This window comes from Arachis ipaensis, chromosome B08 (genome assembly GCF_000816755.2).
Source record: "Arachis ipaensis cultivar K30076 chromosome B08, Araip1.1, whole genome shotgun sequence".
Lineage (NCBI taxonomy): Eukaryota > Viridiplantae > Streptophyta > Magnoliopsida > Fabales > Fabaceae > Arachis > Arachis ipaensis.
Window position 1 is genome coordinate 20,053,329 of NC_029792.2, and position 14,667 is coordinate 20,067,995.

Sequence of the window (14,667 nt, forward strand, 5' to 3'; positions counted from 1 at the left end):
ATTTGTTCCTCCTCCCTCTCCTTTGAATCTTCGCAATTAATCCAGGTAAGCATTCATCTCTTCGTTCTCTGCTTCGTGTTTATTTTGCCTTTGCCATTAGTTGCTGTTTGCTTGGTTTTGTATGATAGATGGCTTTTAGTACAAAGTAGGTGCGTAAAGGGGGTTACCATTCCAGGGTAGGCTTTTGTTTGGATTTTGCTTTAGTCATGCTTGATCTTAGCTGTTGAATAGGCTTAAATGTAGTTTCTGGGTTTTTTCCGGACTCCCGACCTCATAGACTAACCGAGTGGTACCCACACTATAGGTATGCCTCGTGTCGTTTCTCGAGCTTCCCCCTCCGTCGTGAGTTACGACCCCTACGCCTGGGTGACTTCCGACGTGAAGGACTCCCCGAACCAGATGGGCGAGGAGGAGCTAACAGAGTTCCGCCAAGGCGAGTACTTGTGCGGAGAGACAGACGAGGAGGCCAACTATGACGTCTTTGTTCCCGCCCCAATGAACGACTATATGAGCTTAACTTCCATTCTCCTCGGGTCCCCGATTGGATTTGGTTTTATAAGTACATGTTCACCCAAGTGGGGGTTCGTATCCCATTTTCTGCTTTTCAAATGGCGCTCCTTGGCCGGATCTCGGTGGCGCCGTCGCAGCTGCATTTGAACAGTTGGGCTTCCATCCGCTGTTTCGAGATGGTATTTGAATACTTGGAGTTGCCGGTGTCCGTTGACGTTTTTCTCTTTTTCTTCAATCTCACGAATCCTTCGAAGGAGGGGAAAGCGAGGAAAGGGTTTATGTCCTTCCGATCTGCCCAGGGTCGGAGGATCTTCGGCTTGTTCGAGGACTCTTATCATGGGTTTAAAGATAAGTATTTTAAGGTGCGTCCAGTCAAAGGTCGTCACCCCTTCTGGCTGTCGTTAGAAGGGGAACGCCTCATCCCGACGTATTGGAGCTTCGGGGCAGGATCTAACACTTTTATTAAGGTGTCTTATAAGGGGATGTCCGTTGTGGACAAGAGGGTTGCCGACGTGTTGTTGGCTGTTTTTGGGAAGAATCATGTGAATCCCCACCTTTTGATGGGTGACCCCGGGAGGTCGCCAGAAATTATATTTGTGAGTTGTTTCGCCTTTGTGTTTTTTGCGTTGTTAGTGCTTCACTTGGTTGTGCCGGTTTCACGACTAACTTGTTTACTTGTTTGTTGCAGTGGAGATGTCTGCTTCTGTGACAGGGCTTGAGGATTTATTCAAGAATTTCTTGGCGGACAACGATGAGGAGGAAGCTGGCGAGAAGGTTGACGGGAAGCCGGAGAACCATCCTGAGGAGAAGAAGGATCAGGCGGTGCCTTCACCTCGTGACACCGAGATGTCTGACAAAAATTCTGCCGAGGCGCATGCCTCCCCTATTCCCGAGGAAACGGCTGGCATCGGGCATTCATCCTCCACCCAACAAGAGGATGATGACTTGAAGCTTATCCCTACTCCCAAAAGGTAGAGGGCATCCTCCAGCCCTGAAGGAGTTCTCACCGTGATGGAGAGAAACTTCGACGCTGGGGCTTTCATAGACTCCCAACTGATCCCCAGCACGGAAGATCACTTCCTCGGCACCGAGCTTGCGAGGCAGGCGAGGTGGATGTACCGTACCCTTCTCCGCTGTGCTGTAATAGCCCGGAAGGCCGAGTTCGAGTTGTCGGGGATGCAGTCGCTGCGCAGGAAGCTTGAAGCTGCTGCTAAGGCCAACAATGAATTCAAAGCTCAAGTTGAAATGCTTCAGGAGCAGCTGTCCGAGACGGGGAAAAAGCTTAAGGCTGCTGAGGAGAAAGCTGCGTCTGCTGAGGAGAAGATGGAGACCTCCGATGCCACCGTGTCTTGTTTAACCGAGAGGGAGATGACTTTGGAAAATCAGCTCAATGCCGCGCAAGGTCGGGTGGTCGCTCTGGAGAAGGAGCGTGATGCGGCCCTTTCGTCGGCCAAGGCTGCCCAAGTTGAGGTTGAGGAGCTCAGGAAGAAGCATAAAGAGACCGTGAAACAGGGAAAGACTGCGATCCTGATGATTGAGGAGGCCCTTAAGGCCCAGGTGAAGATCGTGGCTCCTGATTTCGATACGTCGGCAATTGGGGTCTTCAAAACAATCAAGGATGGCAAGATTGTCGACATGCCCAAAATGTGATCTCTTTGTACTTTGTGTAATTTGTTCGTAGAACTTGTGGAACTGGTCTTTTTATATACTTTACTGGTCGCCTGGTCAGCTTTTGATCATCATCTTTATCCGCTCATCTAGTATTGTTTTCGTTTCATTTTGTTACCGCTTGGTTGGTATTGGCTTTGTCGCTCGTGTTTGCTTTACCGTTTTGGTAGTTTGGCGGGGCCAGGTCGTGGCCTTTAGTATTTTCGTAGCCATTTGTTATGGCTTAAATTTAGGTGGCTCCTGGGGTGATCAGTCTCGGGGTGCCGTATCGTGATTCTGTTTAACGTATTATATGGAATTTGTTGTCGTGGGATGTGTAAGTAGGGAAAAATCAATAGAGGTAAACATTAACCGGTAATTGAACAAGTCTATTATCGTAGCAAGTGCAAAAGTAAATGATTAAGCTCGTTAGGTCGCCTGGTCGGCGTGCTTGAGTTAAGAATAAAACTTTCTCAGGTTACCTGCATTCCAAGTTCTCGGGACCTCTTTACCGTCGAGCTTCTCCAATTTGTAGGCGCCCTTGCCAATCACTTCTTTGACTCTGTAGGGGACTTCCCAGTTCGCCGCCAGTTTACCTTCTCCCTGGGTCGTTAGTCCGATGTCGTTGCGCCGTAGGACAAGGTCGTTTTGCTCAAATTCCCTCTTGAGCACTTTGGAGTTGTAGCGCAGGGTCATTCTTTGCTTTAGTGCTATTTCTGACAAATGGGCTATTTCCCTAGCCTCGTCTGCCAGGTCTTTTTCCACCGCTTCCTCTACTCCCTTTAGAAGTAATCGTGGGCTTGGCTCGCCGATCTCTACGGGTATCATTGCGTTCACCCCGTACGTCAGGCGGAAAGGGGTTTCCCCTGTGGAGGATTTCTCGGTTGTTCAGTAGGACCAGAGAACCGAGGCAAGTTCGTCAGCCCATGCCCCTTTTTGTTGTCCAGCCGCTTCTTAAGGCCCAGCAAGACGACCTTGTTTGCGGCCTCAACTTGACCGTTTGTCTGGGAATGCTCTACTGAGGAGAATTTCTGCTTTATGCCCAGGCCGGCGAGGAACTCCGTGAATTTCTTGTCGGTGAACTGTGTCTCGTTGTTAGAGATGATGACTTCCGGGATGCCGAATCGAGTTATCACCTTCCTCCACATGAACTTTCGACAATTGACTGAGGATATGCTCGCTAGTAGTTCAGCCTCTATCCATTTGGTGTAGTAGTCGATAGCGACTATGAGGTATTTGACTTGCCCCGGTCCGACCGGAAAAGGTCGGGAGGACGTTAGCAGGCTTAGTTCAGTTGCCGGCGCTCTGTGGAAGTTGGCGTTCTCTTGGCACTTGACACATTTTCTTACGAACTCTTTTGAGTCGACCATCATCGACGGCCAGTAATATCCAGCTCGGATGAGCTTTCTTGCTAGGGCTTTGCCCCCGATGTGGTGACCTTAGCATCCCTCGTGGACTTCTCTGAGTACGTAGTCTGTTTGATCGGGATGGAGGCACTTCAGCAAGGGCTGGCTAAGTCCCTTTTTGAACAGTTGGCCTTGTATGATCGCATATCTGGCCACCTCCATTCTCAATGCTTTAGCTTCCTTCTCGTCTTCAGGAAGTTTGCCGTTTTCTAGAAAATCAGTGATGGGGTCCATCCAGGAGGGGCCTATCTTTGTCAGGTGGAGGGTGACTGCCGGTTCCTTTATCATTTCTTGAATAAGGGACCTGTTGCCGACTCCCAGTTTCGTGCTCGCTAGCTTTGATAGGAGGTCTGCCTGTGTGTTCCTTTCCCTCGGAACGTGTTGGATCGCGACCTCCTCGAACTGTTTTGCCAGCTCTTTGACCTTTTCCAAGTACTTTTGCAATAGCGAGTCCCTGGCTTGGTAGCTTCCATTGACCTGCGAGGTAACAACCTGTGAGTCACTGCATACTTCCAGCCTCGTAGCCCCGACTTCTCGAGCTAGGATCAAGCCGCCCAGGAGGGCCTCGTATTCCGCTTGGTTGTTTGATACGGAAAACTCAAACTTGATTGATTGTTCGTATATGACCCCGGCAGGACTTTCCAAGATGATCCCGGCACCCCCGGACGTTTGGTTGGAGGCCCCGTTCACATGGAGCCTCCACCGTACGCCCGCTTCTTCGGTCGGATCCCCCGCTACTTCCACCAAGAAGTCTGCCATTGCTTGTGCCTTGATTGCATGTCGGGGATCATATCGCAAATCATATTGAGATAGTTCGATGGCCCAAGTCATCATTCTTCCCGCTAAGTCGGGCTTTTGGAGCATTTGGCGGATTCCTTGGTCCGTTCTTACGACCACTTGGTGACATTGAAAGTACTGCCGTAGTCTTCGGGAGGAGGTTAGCAGTGCTAGAGCCAGCTTCTCTAGTTTGCTGTATCTTAGTTCTGCTCCTTGTAGCACTCTACTCACGAAGTAAACTGGTTGTTGAATCTTCCCTTCTTCCCGTACCAAGACTGCCGCCAGCGCCTCCTCCGTGGCAGCGCTCTAGCGGCCGACGCTCCGAGGAAACGGGATAAAGCGGTGAGTCTTCCGGATAGCCTCTGAACATCCTTGACGCAGCCCGGACTCTTCATTTGGAGTATTGCTTGGCATTTTTCCGGGTTGGCCTCGACCCCCCCCTTTGGGTTATCATGAACCCTAGGAACTTTTCTGCTTCCATGGCAAAGGCGCATTTGAGTGGGTTGAGCCTCATGCCGTGTTGTCGGAGGGAGGCGAACACGTTTCCCAGGTCGCTTATGAGGTCTTCAGGCCGGGTGGTCTTTGCGAGGATATCATCCACATACACCTCCACCGTTTTGCCTATGAGGTTGCTGAATATTTTGTTCATTAGCCTTTGGTACGTTGCCCTAGCGTTCTTTAGGCCGAACGGCATCACCTTGTAGCAATATGTCCCTCTTGGCATTATGAACGCCGTTTTCTCTTCTTCAGGCCGGTGCATTGGTATCTGATTATAGCCTGAATAAGCGTCCATAAAGCTCAGGTACCGGTATCCCGCTACTGCGTCGACGAGCGCATCGATGTTGGGCAGGGGGTAGCAGTCCTTGGGGCATGCTTTGTTGAGATCAGAGTAATCCACACACATCCTCCATTTTCCATTGTGTTTTTTCACTAGAACCACATTCGACAGCCATGTCGAGTAGTCAAGTTCTCGAATAAATCTTGCTTCGAGGAGGCTAGCCGTCTGCCTGGCCACCTCTTCTGCTCGCTCTTGCGACATTTTTCTTCTTCTTTGAGCTATCGGTCTTGCGTCCGCCATCACGGCCAGGTGATGTGACATGAGTTGGGGGTCTATACCCGGCATGTCTGCTGGCGTCCATGCAAATAGGTCGCCGTTGGCTCTTATCATTTCCATTAGAGGTTCCTTCAAGTCGTGTGGGAGGTTTCTGTTCACGAAGGTGAACTTCTCCTCCGTATCCCCGACTCTGAACCTCTCTAAGTTCCCTTCCGGCTCGGGTCTCGGCTTGTCGCTGACTCTGGCGTCCAGGTCGGAAAGGAACACTCCCGATGCCTCTTTAGATTTTTTCCTTAAGGAGAGGCTGGCATTGTCGCAAGCGACTGCCGTTTGCAAGTCTCCTTTTATGGATCCCACGGATCCGTCATCGGCGGCGAACTTCATCATCAACATCTTCGTGCTGATCACTGCTCCTAGGTCGTTGATGGTCTTCCTTCCTAGGATGATATTGTAAGCCGTGGAGTCTCGTAGAACTACGAACTCGGCCATTACCGATCTTCGTCCCTGTCCTGATCCTACAGATACAGGTAGGGGGATTATCCCATCTGGCTTGATGAAGTGGTCGCCCAATCCTACGACACCGTGCTGGTGTGTCTTCAAGTCGGCGTCCCGTAGGCCCAAGGCATCGAATACGTTGCGAAACATGATATTCGAGTCGGCCCCGGTGTCCACGAGGATCCGCTTGATCAGGCCGGTTCCTACCCTGGCCGTGATAACCATGGGAGGGTTTCCCGCGGCCTCATCGAACCATTGGTCCTCAGGGCCGAATGAGATGGATGGGAGCCTCTTGGAGCTTCGCGGAGAGGACGAGGAGACCGCCAGGACCTTGGCGTCTTTCTTATGTGCCGATCTCGACCTGGGAGGTGCATCTCGTGCCGTTACCATGTTCACAATGGTGAGGCCGCGCTCGTCGTCTTCCGGCTCGGGGCATCGCTTCACCGCACGGGTCTTGTCCTCTCTTTCGCGGTCGCGATCTCGCCTCCTCGGCTCCCTGATAAGATGGGAGAACTCAGCTAGTTTTCCGTCCCGGATTGCTTGTTCCAACGCGTCCTTTAGGTCAAAGCAGTCTTGTGTCTTGTGTCCATAGTCTTTGTGATAGTCACAATAGAGGCTCTTGTTTCCCCCGGTCTGATCCTTCAGAGGTCGGGGTTTCGACAGAATTCCCTTCTCGACTATCTGCTGGTAAACTTCTATAATGGGGACGGTGAGCGGGGTGTAATTGGTGAATTTTTCGACACGAGGAAACGCTCGGGACGTTTTGCTTGGACCGCCGTCTCTGGTGTATTCCTTCTGTCTCTCCCCGATGTCGTGCTGCCGGGTTTGGTTGTAGGCGGGCTGCCGCTTGTTGGCGGCCACGACCTAACTGACTTCCTCATCATTAATGTATTCCATGGCTACACTTTGGATCTCCTGCATTGTCCATACAGGCTTCATGGTGAGGTGCTTTCTGAAGTCCTCATTTAGGAGTCCGTTCGTCAAGCATAAGCTAGCAACCGAATCCGTCAGCTCGTCGATCTCCAGGCACTCATCGTTGAACCGGTCTAGGTATTTCCTGGTCGGCTCGCCGGACCTCTGAGTTACTCCAAGTAAATTGATTGGGTGCTTTGCCTTTGCGATTCTGGTTGTGAATTGGGCTAGGAAGGCGCGGCTGATGTCCGAAAACCTGGTCACCGAGCCCTGCGGGAGGTTATTAAATCACCGTATTGCAGGTCCCACTAGGGTGACTGGGAAAGCGCGGCACCTTACCTCGTCTCCCACTCCCTCCAGGTTCATTCTGGCTTCGAAAGCCGTGAGGTGCTCTTGCGGGTCTTGGGTTCCGTCGTACCTCATGTCCGTTGGCTTGTCAAAGTGCTTTGGCAGCCGGACCTCGAGGATGGAACGATGAAATGGGGTTGCGCCCATTATCACTGGTCCCCGCGTTCTCGTTGTTCTTCCCTCGTTGTCCTCCCGACGAGCGTCCTCGCAGTTTCGATCTGTGGTGCGCCTCCTTTCGTGCCTGGTGTAAATGATGGGGTCGCGGCGTCTTCTTGCGCGTCCTTCCTCCCTAGAGCTCTCAGGTTCAGATCGTGGGTTAGCTGTTCGTCGGGAGCGGCTTCTCTGGGGGGAACGGGAGTGGCTTGATTCGGGAGTTTGTTGGCGATGTTCTCGGTATGCCAGCCGACGCTCTAGGTCCTGCATCCTGTGACGTAGTTCTTGCATTATTCTAGCGCTGTTGTCGCCAGTTCCCCTGAAGGGGCACCTTTCGGGAGATCGTGAGGTTCGTCTTGGAGGGGATCTCGTGCGCTCCCGGGAAGAAACCACGAAGGCTTCCCCTCTGCGCTCGGTCTCGCGGCCTGTTCCTCCTGGGTCCAGTACAACGTCCATTCAGGCGATCCCCACAGACGGCGCCAATGTTCGGTAGGTCGGGTACCGGACGATTTGGATTAGTATCCTGGTTAATGAGGGGGAGATCTCGCCTGGTCGTGAGTTACCGGGTTGGAGTAGACGACGTCTCGAGCACTTCGTGTGAGGGGGGTGTCACCTGCAAAGACACTCCGATGCTCTATTCAGCAAAGTGTGCAGGTGAAAAAGGGGTGAATGGTATGTGACGTACCTTGGAGGAGTGAGCCCTCTAGGGGCAGAGTCCACCTTCTTCGATGCTTCCTTTCACAGCTGTAGCGGACAACTGTCCAGGACGCGTGTCGGGGTCGGTATCTGAACGCCTTGCACTCGACCGTTTGGGTCGGGTGGTTTTTGGGTCGGGTCGGCCCATATTCTATTTGGGCTAGATCGTAACAATATCAATCTCATTAAATTGAAAATTCATCATTTCAATATAAATTTAATATAAAATTTTTAAATTGACTATTAAATATTAAAAATTGAATAAAAAATTAGTGTAAGATCAAGTTTTATAATTTAATTATATCATATATAACATTTCTCCTTAAAAAGAAATCAGAAGGTAAAATAGTACAAAGAACGAAGGTCGAATAAAACTGAGGCTGATCCCGTTTTTTATTATTTCGGAGTAGTATAATACAATTCCGTCATTGAGACTTTTTTTCCTTTCTTTACTTTTTCTTTATCTATTTTCTCAAAATCTTATTATCCTACTTCGCCAATTATACTGCACGTACAAACCCGCCCTCTTAGTCAAAGTCGTATAATACGTTTCGTTTAGTACCCTAAATATATAATAAATAATAGAGAACCAACATAAGCTTAAGTGAAAAAATTTATATAATGAGTTAAGTACGATTTTGGTTCTAAGGTATAGGTCGAATTTTTTTTATACAAAATCGTTCTTAAGATTTTTAAAATACTATTCTCTTCTTTATCACATCATCTTTTCTTTTTTTTTTCATCAAAAGTAAAAACAGAAAAAACAGAATCTAACTACTGCCGCATTCAGCCCTTTCCCTTCTACATGGACTCTCCTTCCTCCCTCTCTCCCACCGTCAAAACCTTCTGTCGCATCATCGCTACCACTCTCTCTCACTCCGTCGAGCAATCTCTCCACGATTTCTCCGTTTTCGTCACTTTCTCTGTCGTTGAGCAAGTCCTCAAGCTCTCCTACGTCTTTCTCGCCAGGCCATCAAGTTCTTCCGTTGGTCCGGTCGCTATCAAATCAGGATTTGACAGAATGGGTGAGGAAGAAGAAGTCCTTTGCCTCCAGTTGAGTCTCGGGCTAAAGGCAGCACCTAGCCTCGCAGCACCTCGCTCTTGCTGTCGCTTGGCCCTCGCCCTTGTAGCGCTGCAACTCGCGCCCTAATCTCGCCGTGACTCGCCCTCGTCTTGCAGCACCTCGTCCTCGTCGTCGCTTGGCCCTCGTCCTCGCCTTCGCAGCACCTCGCCCTCGCCCTTGCAGTGCAGTGTAGAGACTCGCCATCGCTTTTCCTATTTCTTGTTAATGATGATGGTTTTGGTGATGAATTGCTGTTTTAATTTTGATTTATTTGAGTTTGTTGTTGAATATTGAGTTTTTTTGTTGGATTCATGAACAGACGGTGATGGGGTGGTAGTAGGTGGGGTGGTGCAAATGGTGATGGAGTGGTAGTGGATGAGGTGGTGGTAGTGTTGAGAAGAGAGAGAGGAAGTATTTTTTCATTTAAAAAATTAATCTTTTTAAAAGGATAATTTTAAAATAACATTAGATCTTAGGGATGATTTTGGGTACAAAAAAAGATTGGAGACAAAAAAAATTCGATCTAAATGATAGGAACCAAAATCGTAGTTAACCCTTTATATAACACAAAGTTCATAAATAATTAACTTGCTCTCTTTGTCGTAGCACTATTTTCCTTTCCTAGCTGAGAGTTCCCTAATATGGATACTACACAGAGAAATGAAGCTCCAATGAGGTAATTAGTTCGTATTAATTCTTAAATGCTCGTTGATAGCACTAATTAAGAGATGAACTTATGAATTATTTGCTTCTATTTCAATGTTTTTTCATACACTATACATTATCTTAGCACCTTTCTTTGTTTCGTTTTCTTAGGGAGGGAAACGAAGACGTGGCTGCTAAGTTCAAAGAATCATCGGAAATCATTGTTATATATCTCAACCTTCAGCTTTCTCTCATTTCCTTCTTCAAAGATGATAAAGCCGGTCAAGATTTCTTCGCAACCCACCCCAATGTTGTGATGGCTATGGTTTTCTTTATTCAGCTCTTGTTCTTTGTGGGGCTTCTGGGAACAATGCTTCCCGGCCAGGTCTCGATGAAGATCCTACGGTGGATCATACTAGTTCTTGGAGGAGTGTCCTCTGTTTTGGTTCAGACTATGATGATATAGTCACCAATTGCTTGCTTATGATTAAGGTTGTTACCATGAGCTCTTTAAACTCTTTGTCTCTTCAGCTTTTGGACTTAATAAAGAAAATGAGTATACCATAGTCTACTCTACCGAAGGAAGCTTAATTGAGGTAGATCTACTAAATTATAATAGTAACATGCTGTGACATAGTTTCTCATTGGTGTAGGAGTGATTCTTGTTGTTGTACTATTTAGGGAGTGTATCAAATATGCTGTAACTTTGTTTGTGTTTGTTTTTGTTTCTGTTTTTAATTGTTGGTTTGTACCAATTTGCTTATCTTGAATGGATCATATTAAACTATTAGTTAATGTCAAATATTCCAAAAGTGGGTTTTAGCAGTCAATGAGGAAAGAGTTTAGATTTTATTATTGCTTTTTTTGTAGGCAGGCTTGCCAGGGCAAAAAATAAAATGATGAAACTTGGGAAGAAAGATCTTGTATCTTGGTATATCTTATATTTGTTCCCATTGGTCCACAGTAAAATAATAATAATAATAACAGAGTCATATAATATTTTTACATAAGAAAAAAAATAATGAAATTTGATAATACAAAACAAGCAACCCAAATTTTGTAAGACTACAGGTCTACAACAAATATTGAAAACTGAAAGATACAATGTCTTGTCTTTCGTTCAACAATATCGCTGGTTGCCATCCATAACTCCAAAACTATTAGACCAAACGATCACCTTTTACTCCCTTCCCCTTGTTCATTACTCTTCAGAATATTCATTCTCATCCAATTTTACTGTTTACTATTAAAATTCTAATTTGTTATATTCTTTTTCTTTCAATTTTATCCCTTAATTTTTTTTACTTGCAGAGCAGCTCGTGCATTCGCCGACAACATGTGTTATTTTTAGATCTCAAAAGAACAAGATTAATTTTAAAAAAACCTTGGTTGCATTAAATAATATCAAATAAAAATTATATATATAACTTGAAATACTATGTGTAGATTATAAAAAAGGATTAAAAATATAAACATAATATAAAAAATATCAATATAATAATAGAAAAAGCTCAAGCATATATTATTCATTATCTAGCAACTATAGTTTATACTCAATGTGTATAATTTAAATTTAGCACACTAATCAAGGATGACTATCGATTTTTATTTTAACAAAAAAAAATTTAACAAACACCTTAATAGAAATAAATATCAACATTCTGTAAAAAAATGGTATTTTTTTAAATAGCTTAGTTTTTTATAATTTTTATTTATTCTTATTCATTTTAATTTTTCTCTATTCTACCCTACATGTTATATCCTCAATGAAATAAAATAAATTTTTTTTATAAACAACTAACACAATACAAAACCTCAAAATACAAAATTCTTCAAAAACCATAACAACAAAAATAGTAAAATTTCGATTTTCTAACATTACATAAAATGTAACCCCTAAAATTATCTTAACACATGGTAACTTTTAGTCAGAACTATTGACAAAATTATAAATACCTATAGAACATGGACACCACTTTCATCATCAATCTAAAAAAAAAAAATTCAATTCTAAGAGAACTCTATATAGCATTTAGTTCATGAAATTTTTTAGTTTAATAGATATCAATTTGTCCAAATGAACAATTATTTTAAACCAGATAATATACAATAGTGCAGTTTTAGCTACATATCAAACTTGATCAAAGTCAATCAATTTATCTACAAAATTAAAGCCTAGTTGATGAATCTCGTTCCTGACCACTCTAGTCATCATTGCAAGACATATAGTTACAATTATATTACTGAACAAAATATCACTAATTGATTATTATAAAAATACTGAGCAATAAAAATGAGACTATATAAAAGAAGTGAGAAGCAAGATGAATTTGGTAATAATTAAAATAAGTTAGATATATGGTTCTCCAAAAAAAAACTATTATGTAACTAATGATATATTATATAATCAACAAACTATAATTTGCTTCAGTAAATAAAAGACAGCAAAATCAAGCTATTAGAGAGTTCACTTAGTGAAAGTAAAAAAAAAAATGATAGCATTAAGTTATACGAATTGGATAAACACCACAATCGATTAGCCTTTTTCACAATAAATCAACATGATTGACAAAAACAAGGCTCAAACTTTACAAAGAGAAAAAAAAGGATCAAAAACCTAAATGGAACATGTATCTAGCAAAACAAAACATCATCACTTATTATTGCTCCCTAGTTTTGACATCACAAGTTTTGGCATCATAGATTTAGAATATAATAAAAATTCTACAATATGATAGAAAGAGATATTGTATCTCAGTCTCAGATCCAATCAACTTATGCTATTGCAATTAAAGAGTTAAAAAAGAAAAAGAACACATGTCCAAACAATGAAGAGGTTCATCTATAAATAGGATTTGTGGTCTCGTCACAAACTATGTTTTGGTTTGAAACTTCAATTAGAATGGCAATAAGCAAAGACAACTAACCTAATGCCTGCAACTTTATGACCAAATTCATGAACATAATTGATATGATGATAGAAGTACATATATATCTAGCATTCACAAATGATAAATTGAAATCAGGCAGCTGCATAAATTTTAATTAATTAGTAGGACTGTAGGAGGATTATAAAGGAAGATTATTTACATTTATCTTTTTTTTTTTTTCAGTTTCACCATTAGTAACACTTTTTTTATCAAAAAAATATAGACATAAGGTACATGTGTTTGAAGATTGGCAACTAAGCACTCCCAAACTCAGAACAAACATAAAACAGAACAACACAATATAACAACAATAACAATATTCAATATTAAAATATAAAGTTTGAGTATGTAAAAAGATCAAATAGAAATCATGCATAGATAACCAGAATTCTTTATGTTCTTGTGAGGCTTGAAATAAGGGAATACAAGCTTCAATGCATTCATGATAGGAATTAGAAGTACATACACAATTTTGCATAACTTCCATCCGGAGTCATTTTCGATTTCACTTTCAAAGTATCTCTTCTTGTAAACCGCCGCGTAATTAGTAAATAATTAGCCAATAAATTAATTATTAATAAAAAATTAAAAAATTAAATTTTATTAATCCAGAGAGGTAGAAATATTAAAAATACGAATTTTCGTAACTAATTTTAAAGATTTTGACTCAAAATCGGACTAACGGGCCAAACCGACCGGACCGAACCCATGGCCTAACAAATAAAACCCCAAGACCAGCCTTCCTCTTCCTCCAAAATATGAAACACGCTGAGAACACAAAGGGGGAGAAGAAGAAAGCTCCAAACACTTGATTCAACTTCAAATTGCCATATCTTTCAATTAGGAGCTCTGATTGCCGCACCGTTTACGGCCATGTGATCACTGTGTCGAGCTCTACAAAGCCCACTAATCAATTTGGTAAGGATATTTCAACTTCGCCCTCAGTTTCTCCTTCTCCCAATTTCGAAATTTGGATAATTGGATATTGGGATTTGTGATGTTTTGATATGTTAGGATCAAACTAGCTTGAGAAAAATGTTAGGTTTTGTTCAATTGATGCATGAGTAAGGTAAGAACCCTGAAACTCCCTATGGATTGTGAGTTAGTAAGTTTTCATATTGATTATAGTGATATATTGTGGAAATATATTGAATTATGTTGATTTGTAGTTCATTGATGATGTTGGGAGCTTGATTATTGGATCTTGGTGATTAGCTTCCTATTTGGAGAGCCTTTGGTGCTTAGAACAATGGTGGAACGGTGGTACTTGTGGCATTCCAGGCTTAAGGAGAAATCGGCCAAGTATGATTTTGGTTTCTCGTATATAATATATAATGTAACGTGAAAATTTAGGCTAGTTGACCATATGTTAGGTTGAACTGTGATGGCTTATTAAAGTTTAGTGACTTTGGTGGAAATATTAAAAATTGATTATGAGTATGTATTGAACAATAATGATTGTGATGTTTGATGAAATTAATGAGTTATGATGACGATAGTTTGATGAGCATGAGTTATGTTGTTTTGATTGTTGGATTGTGTGGAAGGGAATTGAATATAATTGAGTAATTAGTTTGTATGGAAGTAAAATGACATAGAATGATATTAAGCATGTTTGGTGTTGTTTTAAAGTGTGAAATCATTGGTTTTGAAATGGAAGACGGTAAAATGGAGGTTTGGCATTTCTTTGCAAGAACTTGATTTTTAACCAAACTTCAGTGGGTCATAACTTCGCTTCCGAACCCTCAATTTCTATCAAATCTATTTCAAAAAAAAATTTGGCTCGTGAAGTTTTCGCCATTTGAAGAACGAACTAAAAATAATTTTTAACAAAAAAGTTATGCACGTCGAAAGTTTGGTGTATAAAAGTAGATTCTGCAGGACTTAGTGATGCGTGAGCATCTTTCCTATCTTTTCCTAGTAAATTTGTATTTAAATTTTTGAGTTTAATCAAGAATTAATTATCTTTTAGCCACTATGGATGGTACTTTGAGTCTTGTGCAATTCTGTTTATTTTAGGTAGCATTCGGA

At 43.1% G+C, this 14,667-nt stretch overlaps 1 protein-coding gene across 1 annotated transcript; it reads left to right on the top strand.

The window, feature by feature from the left end:
* On the top strand, positions 9,627-10,420 carry LOC110265419. Its single transcript, XM_021108391.1, has 2 exons — positions 9,627-9,737; positions 9,878-10,420. Exons 1-2 carry the CDS (start codon positions 9,703-9,705, stop codon positions 10,170-10,172), a joined length of 330 nt encoding a protein of 109 aa, XP_020964050.1. The 5' UTR covers positions 9,627-9,702; the 3' UTR covers positions 10,173-10,420.

Coding starts and splice junctions, on each gene's coding strand:
- LOC110265419 (XM_021108391.1), top strand. CDS start 9,703: ATGGATACTACACAGAGAAATGAAGCTCCAATGAG. Junction 9,738..9,877: donor AGAAATGAAGCTCCAATGAG/GTAATTAGTTCG, acceptor TCGTTTTCTTAG/GGAGGGAAACGAAGACGTGG.